Genomic DNA, 14,028 nt, shown 5'->3' with positions numbered 1-14,028 from the left:
GCGAGTGGGATTTGCGATGGTTTCTGAAGCTTTATTTCCTGATGAAGCTCTTCCAGCATCTCGCACACCGGAAGGGCCTCTCCCGGTTGTGGAACTGCGGGTGCTGCATGAGGAGGATGCTGTAGTTGAAGGCCTTCCACATCACTCGCACCTGAAGGGCTTCTCGCCTCTGTGGACCCGTTGGTGGCGGTGCAGCTTCAGCGTGAAGGGAATGATGGCGCGGCCGCATTCCCTGCACATGTGCGGCTTATTAACAGTTAATTAAGCCGGGGAGCTGGGTCGGTGCCAAGCGGACCTGGCTGGAGAAGCCGAGTGATGCTGTCTGGGCCTGGCCGCTGGTGGTGGCCGCAGCACGGGCCGGATTGCGGGGCAGGGACCGCAGCGGACATGGAACCCACGGGCTGGTCCGGATCCATCCCGGGTCCAGCAGGCACCCAAGGTAGGCCCGCGTGGTCCAGGAGCCGCATCTGCACTGGACTGAGCGCACGCCCACGAATGTCCAGCCCAGAGGACCAGCCAAAGTGTGCCTCCTTTGTCCACACAGGCCCAACACCCAGCCACGGCTCAGGCCTCGCCTCTTTCTCAATCCTCCCCTAAAGCTGCTCCACAGGCCCAGCTTCCCTTTCGCTCACGTGTTCAGGCCCCGCCCCTTTGCCAGCTTTTGACCCCGCCTCCCACCCCGACTCCCGAGGGTGTGCGCTCAGGCCCCTCCTCCCTTGTGTAGGCGGTTAGGTCCCTCCTTTTTTTTTACCTGCTCTGGCTCACCTGGGATGCTTGCTTGAGGCACAGAGGATGGGTTTTGGGTGTGAGTGTTCTGGTTCTGCGTGTCTGAGTAGACTAGGGAATGAACTTGAATAGGTTCTCCTGGAGACTTGTTGAGGGCAGGCTTAAGAACCCTGTCCCAGATGCTCCTGTTCCTTTGACAGTTCACATCCCACTGAAGACTTGGTCAGTGGTGCCTTGTGCCCTCACTGCAGAGGACCTCGAATAACAAGCTCATGGGCGCCCCTGTTCCCCAGGATCTGTGCTTGGCTCTGGCACAAATGTGTCTTAAAAAGAAAGACAGAGAGGACTGGTGCAGGGGCCAGGGACATTTGCAGTTGTTTGACCTTTAAACTGACTGGTGTTGGAAAGACACTGCTTCCGGAATGAGTTGTCGCTTTCTTCCTTCACATGCAGTTGGTCCTGCCCAAGGAAGCGGCAGTTCGTAGTGGTGAGGACGGCCCTTTTTCTTGCTTCTTTTCTGCTGCGGTCATCCTGCAGGAGCAGGGTGGACCCTCACCCAAAATGTGGTTTTCGTGCGGACTTGCTGTACACGCACACGCACGCACCAAGAGGGCTTGAGAAGATTTCGTACTTAGAGAAGCAGGCTTTTCCGGGGGGCAGCAGGGCAGTGCTTGGAGAATGGCTCGAGAGAGCACAGGAAACAGACTGCGGCGGGGATGGGGGTTCCCACTCGCAGGCAGGGATGAGGAGGGAACAGCCAGGCTTTTTTTCTTTTTCTATTTTAATCCTCACTGGAGGATATTTTCATTGATTTTAGAGAGGAAGGGACAGAAAGAGAAGCACACACACAGAAACAGCAACCGGTTGCCTCCTGCATGCACCCCGACTGGGGGGGCATCAAACCCGCAACACTTCGGCTGTGCGGGTCGATGTCCCAACCGACTGAGCCACCGGGCCAGGGTGTTATAGAACAGGTGTGTGGGGGGGTGCTGAACAATATAAAGACCCCCCTTTTTTTCTCTGGGGGGTTCCTCCCCCGTACTAGGTTCGCTTTGCCCGCCGCCAGAGGAAAGATGTCTCTCGATGCCAGAGATTGGTAGAAAGAAAAGGAATTATTATTTATTTAAAAGTTATACAGACTAAAATTCTTTAGAAACCCACAAATGCACACAGTTCTTCCCTCCCCCTCTGCCCAGTATGGTGTACTGTATCTCAGGAAAGAAGTATAAGTCCGTGATTCAGGCTCCAGGCACCATCCACATGGCAAGAGGGAGCACTTGCAAAGCCACATGGTCCTAACTCACGCCCAAGCCACCTGGTCCCGGAAAAGATGTGTGGTCTCCCCCAAAAAGACACCAAACGGCTGTGGATGTCGGGCCTGGGTTTAAATCCCAGCGCCAACCTTTCTCTGCTGCACCATTTCCAGCTCCTCCCACAATTGGCCACAGCCGCCAGCATTCCGACAGGTGTAGCCCTGGGATGTGGAGCCAATTATCTCCAAGCTCTTCTGGACTCCATTACAAATCCCTATTTGGGTTCCCCCTCTTGGCTACACCTTGCTACGAGGGCACAGCCAATGTTTCTAATCAGCTTGCCCAGATGAACCGCCTAGGGAAGGGGAGAAAATGAGGCTCCAAAGCCGCCAGCGGTATAGTCGCCATCTAGACAGAGACTATTACATCTTTATGCAGCAGTTCGTGGCTTCAGAGGTCCTCACGTACTAGCGTAGTGTTCGTAATGTTTGTACATTTTGCATTATCAAATAATTCACATTCCTCTTAAGCATGTTATTTGTAGGTCTAGAGGTCGTGGTTACAGACTAACACTGAGCGGGCATGGGCCTCAGCGGCCGCGCCTGAGCTGCGCCAGGCGTCAGCGTCGGCACTGACAGCTCACCGGAAACTAACCCCCTCGTTTACACTGGGGGACACGCCACGCTCTGGTGTGCCGGGTGCAGGCTGCGACCGCCGCTCGCTGCTCACTGCCTCCTCGCCCCTCCCGCGCCCGGCTGTAATCCAGACCACCCAGAGGCGGTCGGGCCTCCGCAAGCCAACGGCGGAACCGGAAGTCCCCAGGGCGGGGCCTGGGGCCGGCTTCCGGCCGCGGTGTGCGGGATGCCTTGCGGGCTTTGTCGGTGGGCTTGCGGGGCCGGCGGCCGGGGATCTAGATGCGGCGCGCGCCGTCTCCTCGCCGCTGGGCGCCGGGTGAGTGGCGCGGTCCGGGCCTCGGGCCGCGGGCGGGGGCAGTAGGGCCCTCCGGTGGGCGGGGCGGAAGAGCCTGCCCCGCAGGGGTGTCGGGGTGCCTGAGCCTGGAGGAGCGGTCTCTAAGCAACCGTCAAGGCCGACCTGCCAGGCTGCCACTCCGGCCCGTGGCCCTCAGCTTCTCTCTCTAAGGAACGTCATGTCGGTAAATTTCCGGCTCCACTCTCTTGGCTCCTTCCCGGGTTCCAGGAGCACCCACCCAGCCGTGGACCTTCTAGCCTCCTGCCTCCTACCCCCTGCGGTGGCCTGGGGTGGGGGAAGGAGGCATGGTCGGGTAGCCCTTCTGTTGCTCCAAACCAGCCTCCTCTCCCTGGAGCCCGAGGGAGCTCTGCAAAAGACGCTGGCTGGGGGCCGGGGCCTTGAGCTGCTTTGTGCTGGAGGAGGTGCAGAGCAGCACCTACCCCGGCGGGTGGACGTGGACGGGAAGATAGGCCGAACAAAACTTCTTCCCACCCTCGGGCCTGAAGGAGAGTTGCCTGGTGGGGAGAGGTGGTTTGGCGGCGCGGTCCTAGCTCTTTCCTGAAGGTTCCCTGCCTCTAGAGGTCTTCATCAATCCCGGTGGCCATCTCTCTGATGTCAGGGACATCACACACTGTCCGCATCACGGTCGTGGGGACCTCAGGGTCCCCTGAGACTTATTTCCCGAGGATGTTAGCCGGAAGCGGGCTTTGAACTCAAATAGTTTGTCCGCTGAGCTCAGGCTCATAATCACCCTGCAGCCCTTCTTTTCCCCTGAGGTCCAGTCCCAATCAATGACAGAGGGATCTGAGAGATGCGGTCCAACCAAGTTCTCAGGCATACCTTGCTCCTGTCCACAGAGATGGACCTTTTGTCCCTGTTATGGCTGTAACATTGTAACAGCATCTTAATACTGGCAATAACCACACTGTCCCTTTTATGGGGGATGCGAACAGAGACTGGGGGAGAGGTGGCTTGTTTTTTCACAAGCCTCCACACGCACTCCAGTCTCTCTCTCCTGGACTGACAGTGATGGATTCCTGACTCTCCTGGGAAGGTCTTGGGAAGGATAGGTGGAGGGGGCAGAGCTGAGAAGGCCCAGACGGCATTCAGGAGCGAGAGATGGAAGCGATGGTCAGGGAAGTAGCTGACCCAGAATGGGCAGGACTCCTGGGAAGAGTTCAAGGACCTGTCAGGCATGTGCAGTGCTGGCTCTGGTCATGGACGATGACAGGCGAAGGGACACTAGACTTGTCAAGAGAGAAGATTGTTGGCACCCTTGGGCAGAGCCAGGGAGCAGAAGCCAAACAGCTGGGGTGGGGTGGGGTGGCAGGAGGAGACGGTGCCAGCAGCTGGTGTGCCCTTGAGTGGTCACCGCTCTGAACCTCATAGATGGCTGTGGTGAGGACTCAAGAAAGCAAGGAAAGCACAGGCCAGGTCCTCCGTTCCCTCCCTCCTGCAGGGGCGGGGCCCAGGTTGATCTCGGATGGGGCAGGCTGGGGCGTGCGTTCTCCAGGAGCCCCAGTCCATGTGGCGCCAGGGCCCTGCTGCTCTTTTCTTGTTAGATTCAGGGCTGAAGCAAACCTTCCTGCTTCCTTCCTTTAGGCCGCAAGGGACCTGAGGCCCCCAGCCATAATGCCCCTTTACTTTGCGATGTGAGAACAGTTTCTAGTGCCCCCCACAAGCCTCTCGGGACTGCACCCAGGCTCAGCGCCTGCTGTTTTTGCAGCACGGGACTGCCCGCCCCCTCCACACCAGCTGTGCATGTAGACGATGCATGTTACATGCCATCCCTCCTGTTATAACAGGAGGGTAGGCCATGTTAGCCCAGTACCTCATGGACCAGAAGTCTGGTGTAGCGTTACTTCCTTTTGTTCATTTTATTTTTACTGTTTTAGATTTTTATCTCATGTTTACAGAGAGGGGAAGGGAGGGAGAGAGAAAAGGAGGGAAACATTGATGAGCGAAAGAAACACCAATCAGTTGCCTCTCATACCCTTCAACTGGGGACCTGGCCCCCACCCCAGGCCTGTGCCCTGACCAGGAATCCAGCCGGTGACCTTTCTGTTCATGGGATAACGGCCAACCCACTGAGCCATGCCAGTCAGGGCAAGATTGCTAATTTTTAGGTGAATGTTTATTCAAAGCAAGGTATATTTAACTTTGAAACTTCCTCTGAATTTAAAAAATTATGAAAATAAGAGGCACATACATGTATCTGAAGGTATATATATATTTTTTAAGATTTTATTTTGGAGGGGAAGGGAGGGAGAAAGAGAGGGAAGAATCAGTGCGTGGTTGCCTCTTTTGCGCCCCCTACTGGGGACCTGGCCCACAACCCAGTCCTGTGCCCTGACTGGGAATCGATCCGGTGGCGACCCTGTGGTTCACAGGCCGGTGCTCATTCCACTGAGCCGCACCAGCCAGGGCTGAAGCTCTGTTCTTGTAATCAGATGCAAGCTGTTTTCAGGTAGTATAGCAGTCATTTTATACACAAAAATCTGAAGATACCAGTGACTTTCAGAACAAACCAACATCCTATTTCCCCCTTTCATCCTCACTTGAGGATGTGTTTATTGATCTTAGAGAGAGAGGAAAGGAGAGACAGAAACTTGGACAAATTATGCCTCAACCGGGGATCGAACCTGCATCCTTTCAGTGCACAGGACGACACTCCAACAAAGTAAGCCCCCTAGCCAGGGCCTACCTTCCCTTTTCTTTCTTTCGGTAAGATTTTATTTATTTTGTAGAGAGATGAAGGTAGGGAAAAAGGGAGAGAAACATGGATGTGAGACACATCTCTCAGTTGCCTCTAGCGCACCCCCTACTGGGGACCTGGCCCACAACCCAGGCATGTGCCCCCACTAGGAATCCAACCAGTGACGGTTTGGTTCACAGTCCAGTGCTCAACCCACTGAGCCACACCAGCCAAGGCATGTTCTTGGTTTTTAAATTAAGAAAAATAACACGGCTTAAAATGTAAGCTTACTTCTTTAAAATTTTATTTGTTGATTTTAGCGAGAGGGAGGGGGAAGAGAGAGAAACATCGATTTGTTGTTCCACTTATTTCTGCATTCATTAGTTGATTCTTGCATGTGCCTGATTGGGGATCAAACCCGCAACCTTGGCGTATTGAGACGATGCTCCAATCAACAGAGCTCCAGGCCAGGGTAATGCATGCTTACCTGAGCTCTAATTTCAGCTGATCCAAGCAAAGTGTTCTGTGTCAGTGACAGATCCCACCTGGGAAGGGAAGGCCCTCACAATGGGAGCACGAGCACTGCAGGCAGGCAGACCTGGATTTGGACCTTAATTCGGCCACTTACTGGCTCGATGACCTTGGGTAGTTGAGTGTCTTTGTCCCCGTGTCATTATCTGTGAAATGAAGTGAAAGAAGTAATACCTGCCTCATCCGTTTTGGAGGAGTGCAGATGCCTCCCTCACCTTGTCCTCCTCAAGACACAGGTGCTCAGTCGCGAAGGACTCACGGAATGCCTGTGACAGCAATGCCACCGAGAGCACCCTGGCCGTCCATCCACAGGATGACCCTGAAGGAGGCCAGGGGGATGGGGCCGGTGCTGGGGATGCTGGGCCTCGTGGGGCCCGCCTGGCTCGAAGGGCTGTGCGTGCACGTAAGCCAGCTGGTGGTGGTTCCCGCAGCGGCTGGGCCGTGCGGTGCGCAGCTGACGGCCCTCGCCTGTTTCCCTGCTGGGGACTTTGTTTCCCACGTTTGTTTATTGTTTGAAACATTTCCACAATATGTAGCTTACGTTTGTAACCACTAAAAAGTAAAGCAAAATGGGATATAATACTGAGTAATTCTGATTTTACAAAATATGGTGCAGAAAACCAGGGTGAGAATGTTAAGTGGTCATTTTAAAGTTTTTTCTCAGCTAGCATAATTTACCTTTATATCTTGAAAGATAACTAGTTAAAAGGAATTCTTATAAACAGGAGAAAGGTGTTTTAGGCCAGGTTAGTGGGCTTTCACCAGAGGGGCATCTTCAGTGAGGGCCATGAGGCCGTGGTTGCACAGGCTGCAGGGTGCGGCCGGCTGACGGGCGGCCTGCAGGTGGGCTTGTGCGGGGCTGTGCCCGCCTTGAACAGCCAGGGAGTCCGCTAGCCTTTTCCAGCCTGGGTTCACATTGCTCTAACAGACTCAGAAACATGCTTCCAATGAGATACTCGTTTTTTCCTGTTCCTTCTTACCGCAGGCTGCTGTGCTTCCTCCGCGTGTCCTCCCAGCCAGGAAACAGGCCGTGTGCACACATGCCTTCTGTCCGTGTCCCCCTGCTGGACTTCCGTCTCGTGGTCACACCTGGCCTCAGGGGACACTAGGACATGTAGTCATTGGCTAAGCAGCCCTGTGCCCCCTAAAGTTCAGGTGAGATCGCTGTCACTTAGGAAGCAGGGACGCTGGGCAATCTGCAGCCTCTGCCACTCTTGACCCCACTGGCGCCCTTCACGCCAGCCAGGCTCTGCAGGGGCGCCGGTGCAGCTTCACAGTCACAGGCTCAACTCAGTCCCAGCTTCCCCACGCTGTCTCTGTCGCCCAGTGATGGGCTGGGCGACCAGGGCTGCCACACGCAGGCACCCACCTAGCAAGGGGAAGAGCCCATACCCACCAGCTGCTGGCCCTCAGCTTGCAGACATGCCCTGGCAGGGACCACTACAGAGCAGCAGTGAGGGACCTGTGACCCAGCAGTCCCGCTGCCACAAAACGAGGGCCTGTCTACCAGGAGATGGGGAGGAGTCTTTACAGCAGCTTCATTCACAGCCCCTCACTATGGACCGCCTGGCGTTGAGCCAGGGAAGGTGGACGGTGGCTGTGGTGGGTCCCTGTAGTGGGGGAGGGGCTTCTAGAGGCGCACTGAGCGTGAGCAGACACTGCTGGGTGAGAGTCAGGAGTCAGCTGGGCAGTGGTGACGGCTTCACCACCACAGGAACATTCCAGGGAATGCTGAATTATGCATTTTAAAGTGGTGAGTTTTATAGTGTGTGAGATGTGCATCAGTAAAAAAAAAATGGGCCCTGGCTGGTATGGCTCAGTGGATTGAGCTCTGGCCTGCAAACCAAAGGGTTGCCGGTTCGAGTCCCAGTCAGGGCACATGCCTGTGGGGTGTGTGAGGCAACCACACACTGATGTTTCTCTCCCTCTCTTCCTCCCTTCCCCTCTAAAGATAAATAAAAATTTTAAAATATTATTTTTAAAATGGGCACAGTTTGCAGAGAGATACACCAAAGAGAGCACGCTGTGCAACTCCACACAAACACTCTTTAGACAGGCAGAACCTGCCTCTGGCGGTAGCAGAGCCGCCCGTGGAGGGCAGCCTTTCCTGGCCAGGCGTGCTCTGTGCCGACTGGGCTGTGGCCTCAGGCGGACAGCAGCGCTTCCCCAGGACGTGCACACTCATCTGGGAGGGCTCTCAGAAGATGAGCTGTGGAGGAAGGCAGGGTTGGGTGGTGGGTCCCAAATGCCGCGGCCCATCCCAGGGCAGGCATTGCTGGGGTGAGGGGGTTGCTCCAAGATTCCCAGCCCCTAACGTGCACACCTCCCAGCGCTTGTGGACGGCTTTGTGGCTGTAATTAAGGTGCCAAGTCAGCTGCCATAGGAGCCCTTGGGCAGCAGGGTTTTCTGCAGCTGGTCACAGAAGACACGGCAGAGAAGGATCAGTGAGTTCCTGCCTGGAAGAGCAGGTAGCCCTGAGGGCCAGCTGCCAGCAAAGAAGCGGACATGGCCCTACGCCTGTGTGGGACCGAGTTCTGCCAACAATCTGAGTTTGGAAACTGGATTTCCCAGAGTGTCCAGATGCCTGGGCGACATGTGGGGCCCAGTCCCCATCGTGCTGGGCTGGACTTACGGCCTGCAGCACTGAGGTGACAGGTGTGTGCTTTCTGTTCCTCCACCTGTGGTGCGTTGTTACACAACAACAGGTAAGTCCATGGGGACTTCCCAGGAGAGGGCACAGCCTTGGGGGCTGCAGGCTTCTGCCAGGAGGCAGGTCCCAGGGCGAGAATTCCAGAGCTGCAGGGAGGGTGTCACTCGGACACCCTGGAGCCACCACTGTCTTGAGTCCCCTGCTGTGGACCAGTTCTGTTTTTGAACTTCACATAAGCGGAGTCAGAGGCTGTGAACCCTGTGCCTGGTGTCTCTGTGCAGCAGCATGTCAGGTGCTTGTGTGCTCTCGGGGGCGGCAGCTCTGCTTCCTCGCGATGTGCCACAGCCCGTCTGGGGTCCCTGTTGTCGGAGTCCTGGGTGGTGGTGAACAGTGCTGCTGTGAGCGTCCACTCTGGGCTGTGCAGGGCAGGCTCGGTGTCATCGAGCAGATGCGGGGTGGCTTTAGTGCACAGATGGGGGTGTTTGCTGTATGTTGGGTCAAGAACACTTTAACTCAGGTCACAGGGCAGGCACGGTGTGGGAACAGACCGGGTGGGTTGGTAGGTGTGGGAGAAAGTGAATGCTCTCATCTCATTGCTTGTCAGCTGAGAGAGGAGGGAGGGCGGACACTTGAGAAGAGACTAAAAACAGGAGTGGTCTCCTAGGAGAGTTAGGGCTCTCAGAGCTCAGCAGCGAATCCAACACAGGAAGCAAGTGGAATTCCACCCGAGTGGGGTTCTCCCACGCATCTGACAGAGGAAGAAAAGGGCAGGGGCGTGAGGGTTGGTACACAAGAGGATGGTCTGGACGTGCAGGCCCAAACGAGTGACACCACTGACCGTGGGACCAGAGTGGGGGAGGGGGACAGTGTGAAGGAACAAGGCACAGTGAAGAGGTGGTAAGGTTGATACATTTGTGTTTCTTTGGAAATACATCTTGATTTTGATGGTCCAAGCCATATCCCTACCCACTGGCCACCAGACCAGTCTGTCCCCTGGAGTTAGATGTTGGTGCCCAAGGAAGCCTTCCCAAGTCGGGGAGGCTGTTTGGAGGTAAAATGAGCACTGTGGCAGCCACATGTTGGGTCACGAGTGTGGCCAGAGGACAGACTTCCTTCTCTGGATATGTTTTATCCCCACCTGCTGCAACAGACTCCTGTCTGTCAATGAGGGGGAAAGGTGATCTTACTCTGTTTTATTTCAGGTTCTGATGTAAGAACTGGTGACGAGAAGATGACCCGGGAGCCTGAGTTTCTGAGGATGGAAATCCACATATGACAATGTCAGAAACAGTGATGGAGCCCCCCACCCCCGAGGCTGAGTCTGGGGCGGTCTCTGAACCTGGAATAGGGGGGCTGTTGGGAAACCTGGAAGGGCAGAGCATTCGGAGCTCCCTGTCTCAGGAGAGAGCTTTCAAGCAGGTGACAGTTACACACTGGAAGATCCAAACCAGAGAGGCCACCCAGGTGGGCAGTGACTCAGGCGGAGGCCCAGTTCTGGGCTCCAACCTTCTCATACTTCAGAGAGAGCTTATAGAAGAGGAAGCCCACCCATGTGAGACCTGTGGCAAAAGCTTCCCATTTCCTTCAGACCTAGTTAGACATCAGACTTCTCACACTGGGGAGAAACCTGGCAAATGTGACCAGTGTGGGAAAAGCTTCAGCCAGAGCTCCCACCTTGCTGAGCACCAGAACGTTCACACCGGAGAAAGACTCTATGTGTGTAACGCTTGCGGGAAAGACTTCACTCACTATGCGGATCTCATTGAACACCAGAGAGCACACGCGGGAGACAAGCCGTTCAAGTGCACTCAGTGTGGGAAAGCCTTCTGCCACAGCTCAGACCTGATCCGACACCAGCGCGTTCATACCCGGGAGAGGCCTTTTGAATGCAAAGAATGTGGGAAGGGCTTCAGTCAGAGTTCATTACTCATCCGACACCAGAGAATTCACACTGGAGAAAGGCCTTATGAATGTAATGAGTGCGGGAAATCCTTCATTAGGAGCTCAAGCCTCATCCGGCATTATCAGATCCACACGGAAGTGAAGCAGTACGAATGTAAGGAATGCGGAAAGGCCTTCCGTCACCGCTCAGACCTCATAGAACATCAGAGGATCCACACTGGAGAGAGGCCCTTCGAGTGCAGTGAGTGTGGGAAAGCCTTCATCCGGAGCTCCAAGCTCATCCAGCACCAGAGGATCCACACTGGAGAGAGGCCTTATGTTTGCAATGAGTGTGGGAAGCGCTTCAGCCAGACATCAAACTTTACTCAGCACCAGAGAATCCACACTGGAGAGAAACTCTACGAATGCAACGAATGTGGGAAAGCTTTCTTTCTGAGTTCATACCTTATTCGACACCAGAAAATCCACACTGGAGAGAGGGTGTACGAGTGTAAGGAGTGTGGGAAGGCTTTTCTCCAGAAAGCTCACCTCACCGAACACCAGAAAATCCACACTGGGGACAGGCCCTTCGAGTGCAAGGACTGCGGGAAGGCCTTCATCCAGAGCTCCAAGCTGCTGCTCCACCAGATCGTCCACACCGGGGAGAAGCCCTATGTGTGCAGTTACTGCGGGAAGGGCTTCATTCAGAGGTCCAACTTCCTTCAGCACCAGAAAATTCACAGCGAAGAGAAACTCTATGAATGTAGTGAGTACGGGAAAGATTTCAGTTCTACTCCAAACTTTAAAAATAGTCAAGGTGTTCACCACGAAGGACTTCCCTTGAGTAAGAGCGCCATACATTTGGGTGAGAAGTCTGTAAGTCAGGGGGAGCATACAGGCAACTCATAAAGTAATTACTCCCCAACTCAGCGGGTGATGTTTGGAGGGGAGTGGCTTGAGTCCTTATTCGGTGTCTTTGGACATGTCAGCTTTTCCCAATGTCATGGGTGGCGCTGCTTTATGAGTGGGCTCCCACCTACTGTTTGTGGCAGTGGACTGCTGTCCTTGGCTAGGGACGCGTGCCTTTGGGATAGCCGCCTGACTGGACAGCTGACTCTGAGCTGGAACAGTTTGGGGCCAGGAGCTAGGTCTGGAAAAGGGTTCTGTGTTTGACTGCACAATTACAGTTCGTCCCTGAGTTAAATCCCTTTAAAGGAGAGCTGTTTGTCTAATCTTGTTCCTTTAAAGGATATGATGTAGCAAATTTTGATCTATCAGAAAGGCAAGTTGGAGAACTCTTTCTCATTTAAAACCAGTTTGGTTCCCCACGGTCCTTAGGATACATTCTCAGCCCCCTCTGCCGCATCCACCCCAAGGGCTTGTCTCTCACTTAATCCCTGACACGGAGTTGGCGTTACAACACTAGTGGACGTTCCCCTTCTAGCTGCCCCTGCCTCCTGGCCTGTGTCCCTGTTTGCTCGCCTCCCCAGGTTTCCGCCTCATTGTGAGTCAGGACCCGTCCTCCTCTGTGCTGCCGCTGGGTTCCCACCTCTGTTACTGCACTTACTTGGGTATGTTTTCTCTCTCTTTCTTTATTACACTTCTGATTGGAGGACAACTGTCATACCTGATTGATTGATTTATCCCTGGCATCCAGCACAGGACAATAAAGAGCAAACCCCAAATATGTGTGAGTGGAGCCTCTCGTGTTTTTGTCCTTTCCGCCCTGCTGTTTTCAAACCTTAGATTTGGTCACTGTTGTCCTGTGATCTACTGGTCTTCTGGAAGTACCTTTGTTCTTAGCCTGGTTGATGTCTCCTGCTTTCCCTGAAGCCAGAAGTCTCAGGCAAGGTTCAGCGTGAGCCCAGGGCCCTCATTTTTGCTGCAGTTAGAGCTCAGCCATGACCACACACTTGCCTTTGGGAGCACGGTCTTCAGTTAGTGGTCTGTGCATCTTTCTGGTTCACTCCAGTGCACCACGTAACTTCTATCTGTCTCAGTAGTTCCGGGATTGAACTCAACTCGTCACTTTCCCTGCTCTTGGGCTTATTTTGTCATTTATTTGGAGACGTGATAACCTATAAGGACAATGCGAAGTCCTGGCAAAACTGATGAGGAAGACACCATCCAGCCTGAGGTCATTCCAAGTCCGGCGGGGACACTGATCACCATGCGGAGCAAGTGAGGAAGGAGATGCACATTCCCAGCTGTGCAGGAGCTTAGGCAAAAAGAGAACCGGCGTGGCAGGGGGGGTCGGGGACAGCTCCCCAGAAGAAGTAGCATTTGAACTGCTCTACAGTGATAAGTAGACATTTGTCAGCTGGAAAAGAAGGAACAGTCTGTTGCAACTTCTGACCTCAGCCGGGCTGTTCAGAAGCAGACGAGTTTTATTACACAGCAGGTAACTGCCTAGTGAGACCATTTCCTTTTCCGAACATTAACCAAGATAACCTCTTTTGAAATTGCATAAAACAACTTTTTCTTCCCCCCTTGAAAGCATATTTTGAGTTCCTAGCAAACCCCAGCAGCCCTAGAAGGCTTCGGGCAGTAAATCATTCACAAAGGGCCTCCAGCTCTGTGTCTGGAAGATGCACCATTAGATCTGCGGACATGGGTATTACCAGACCATTCAGTCAGCACTGTTGAGGTCCAGCTTCCACACAGTAAAACACCTGTTCCAAGTGTATAGAGTTTTAGTGTATGCCCAGAAGTTCCCTTCTGCCCTTTCTCAGCTAATCCCACCCCAGCCCCAAGTGACCACTGTCGGTGTAGATGAGTTTTGCTTGTTCTAGGACTTCATATAAATGGATGCATATGATATGTAATCTCGTGTGTCTGACTTCTTCCATCTGGGCATGTTTTAAAGACTCGACCCCGTGTACTCACATGTCGCAGCAGCTCTTTCTCCTTGCCGTGTCCCGTTTGTGTGGATAAACCACCACTTACTATTCGTCTGTTGATAGAAATTTGCATTTCCAGTTTGGACTCCATGAATAAAACTGCTATGAGCATCTGTGTAAAAGGGTTTATTTGGACATGACTTTTTATTTCTCTTGGGTAAATGACTAGGAATTTAATTGCTGAGTTATAAGATAATTGCGTTTTTAACTTTATAATAAGTTGCTAACACCTTCTCCACACTGACCTCAGCACTTTACACTCCTCCCACTGTGTGTCCCGGTTCCGGGTGCTCCACAACCTCACCGAAACTTGGTGTCGTCACCCCTCAAATTTAACCCACTGAGTGGAGTGTGCTCCATCTGCATCTCGTGCTGAGCGAGCACGGACATCGTTCCGTGCGCACAGCGCCCTTTGGGACCACC

General features: G+C 53.9%; 1 protein-coding gene across 1 annotated transcript; it reads left to right on the top strand.

Moving 5' to 3' along the window:
* The first annotated feature begins 2,770 nt into the window (after nucleotides 1–2,770).
* Nucleotides 2,771–13,730, top strand: ZNF623 (zinc finger protein 623). The gene is made up of 2 exons (XM_053930131.2): nucleotides 2,771–2,930; nucleotides 10,027–13,730. Exon 2 carries the CDS (start codon nucleotides 10,097–10,099, stop codon nucleotides 11,612–11,614), a length of 1,518 nt encoding a protein of 505 aa, XP_053786106.1. The 5' UTR covers nucleotides 2,771–2,930; nucleotides 10,027–10,096; the 3' UTR covers nucleotides 11,615–13,730.
* Nucleotides 13,731–14,028: the final 298 nt, after the last annotated feature.

The sequence above is a fragment of the Desmodus rotundus genome, chromosome 8 (genome assembly GCF_022682495.2).
Source record: "Desmodus rotundus isolate HL8 chromosome 8, HLdesRot8A.1, whole genome shotgun sequence".
Taxonomy (NCBI): Eukaryota; Metazoa; Chordata; class Mammalia; order Chiroptera; family Phyllostomidae; genus Desmodus; species Desmodus rotundus.
Note: the sequence above shows the minus strand (reverse complement) of the source record. Positions and strands in the feature narration are given on the sequence as shown.

Coding starts and splice junctions, on each gene's coding strand:
- ZNF623 (XM_053930131.2), top strand. CDS start 10,097: ATGACAATGTCAGAAACAGTGATGGAGCCCCCCACCCCCGAGGCTGAG.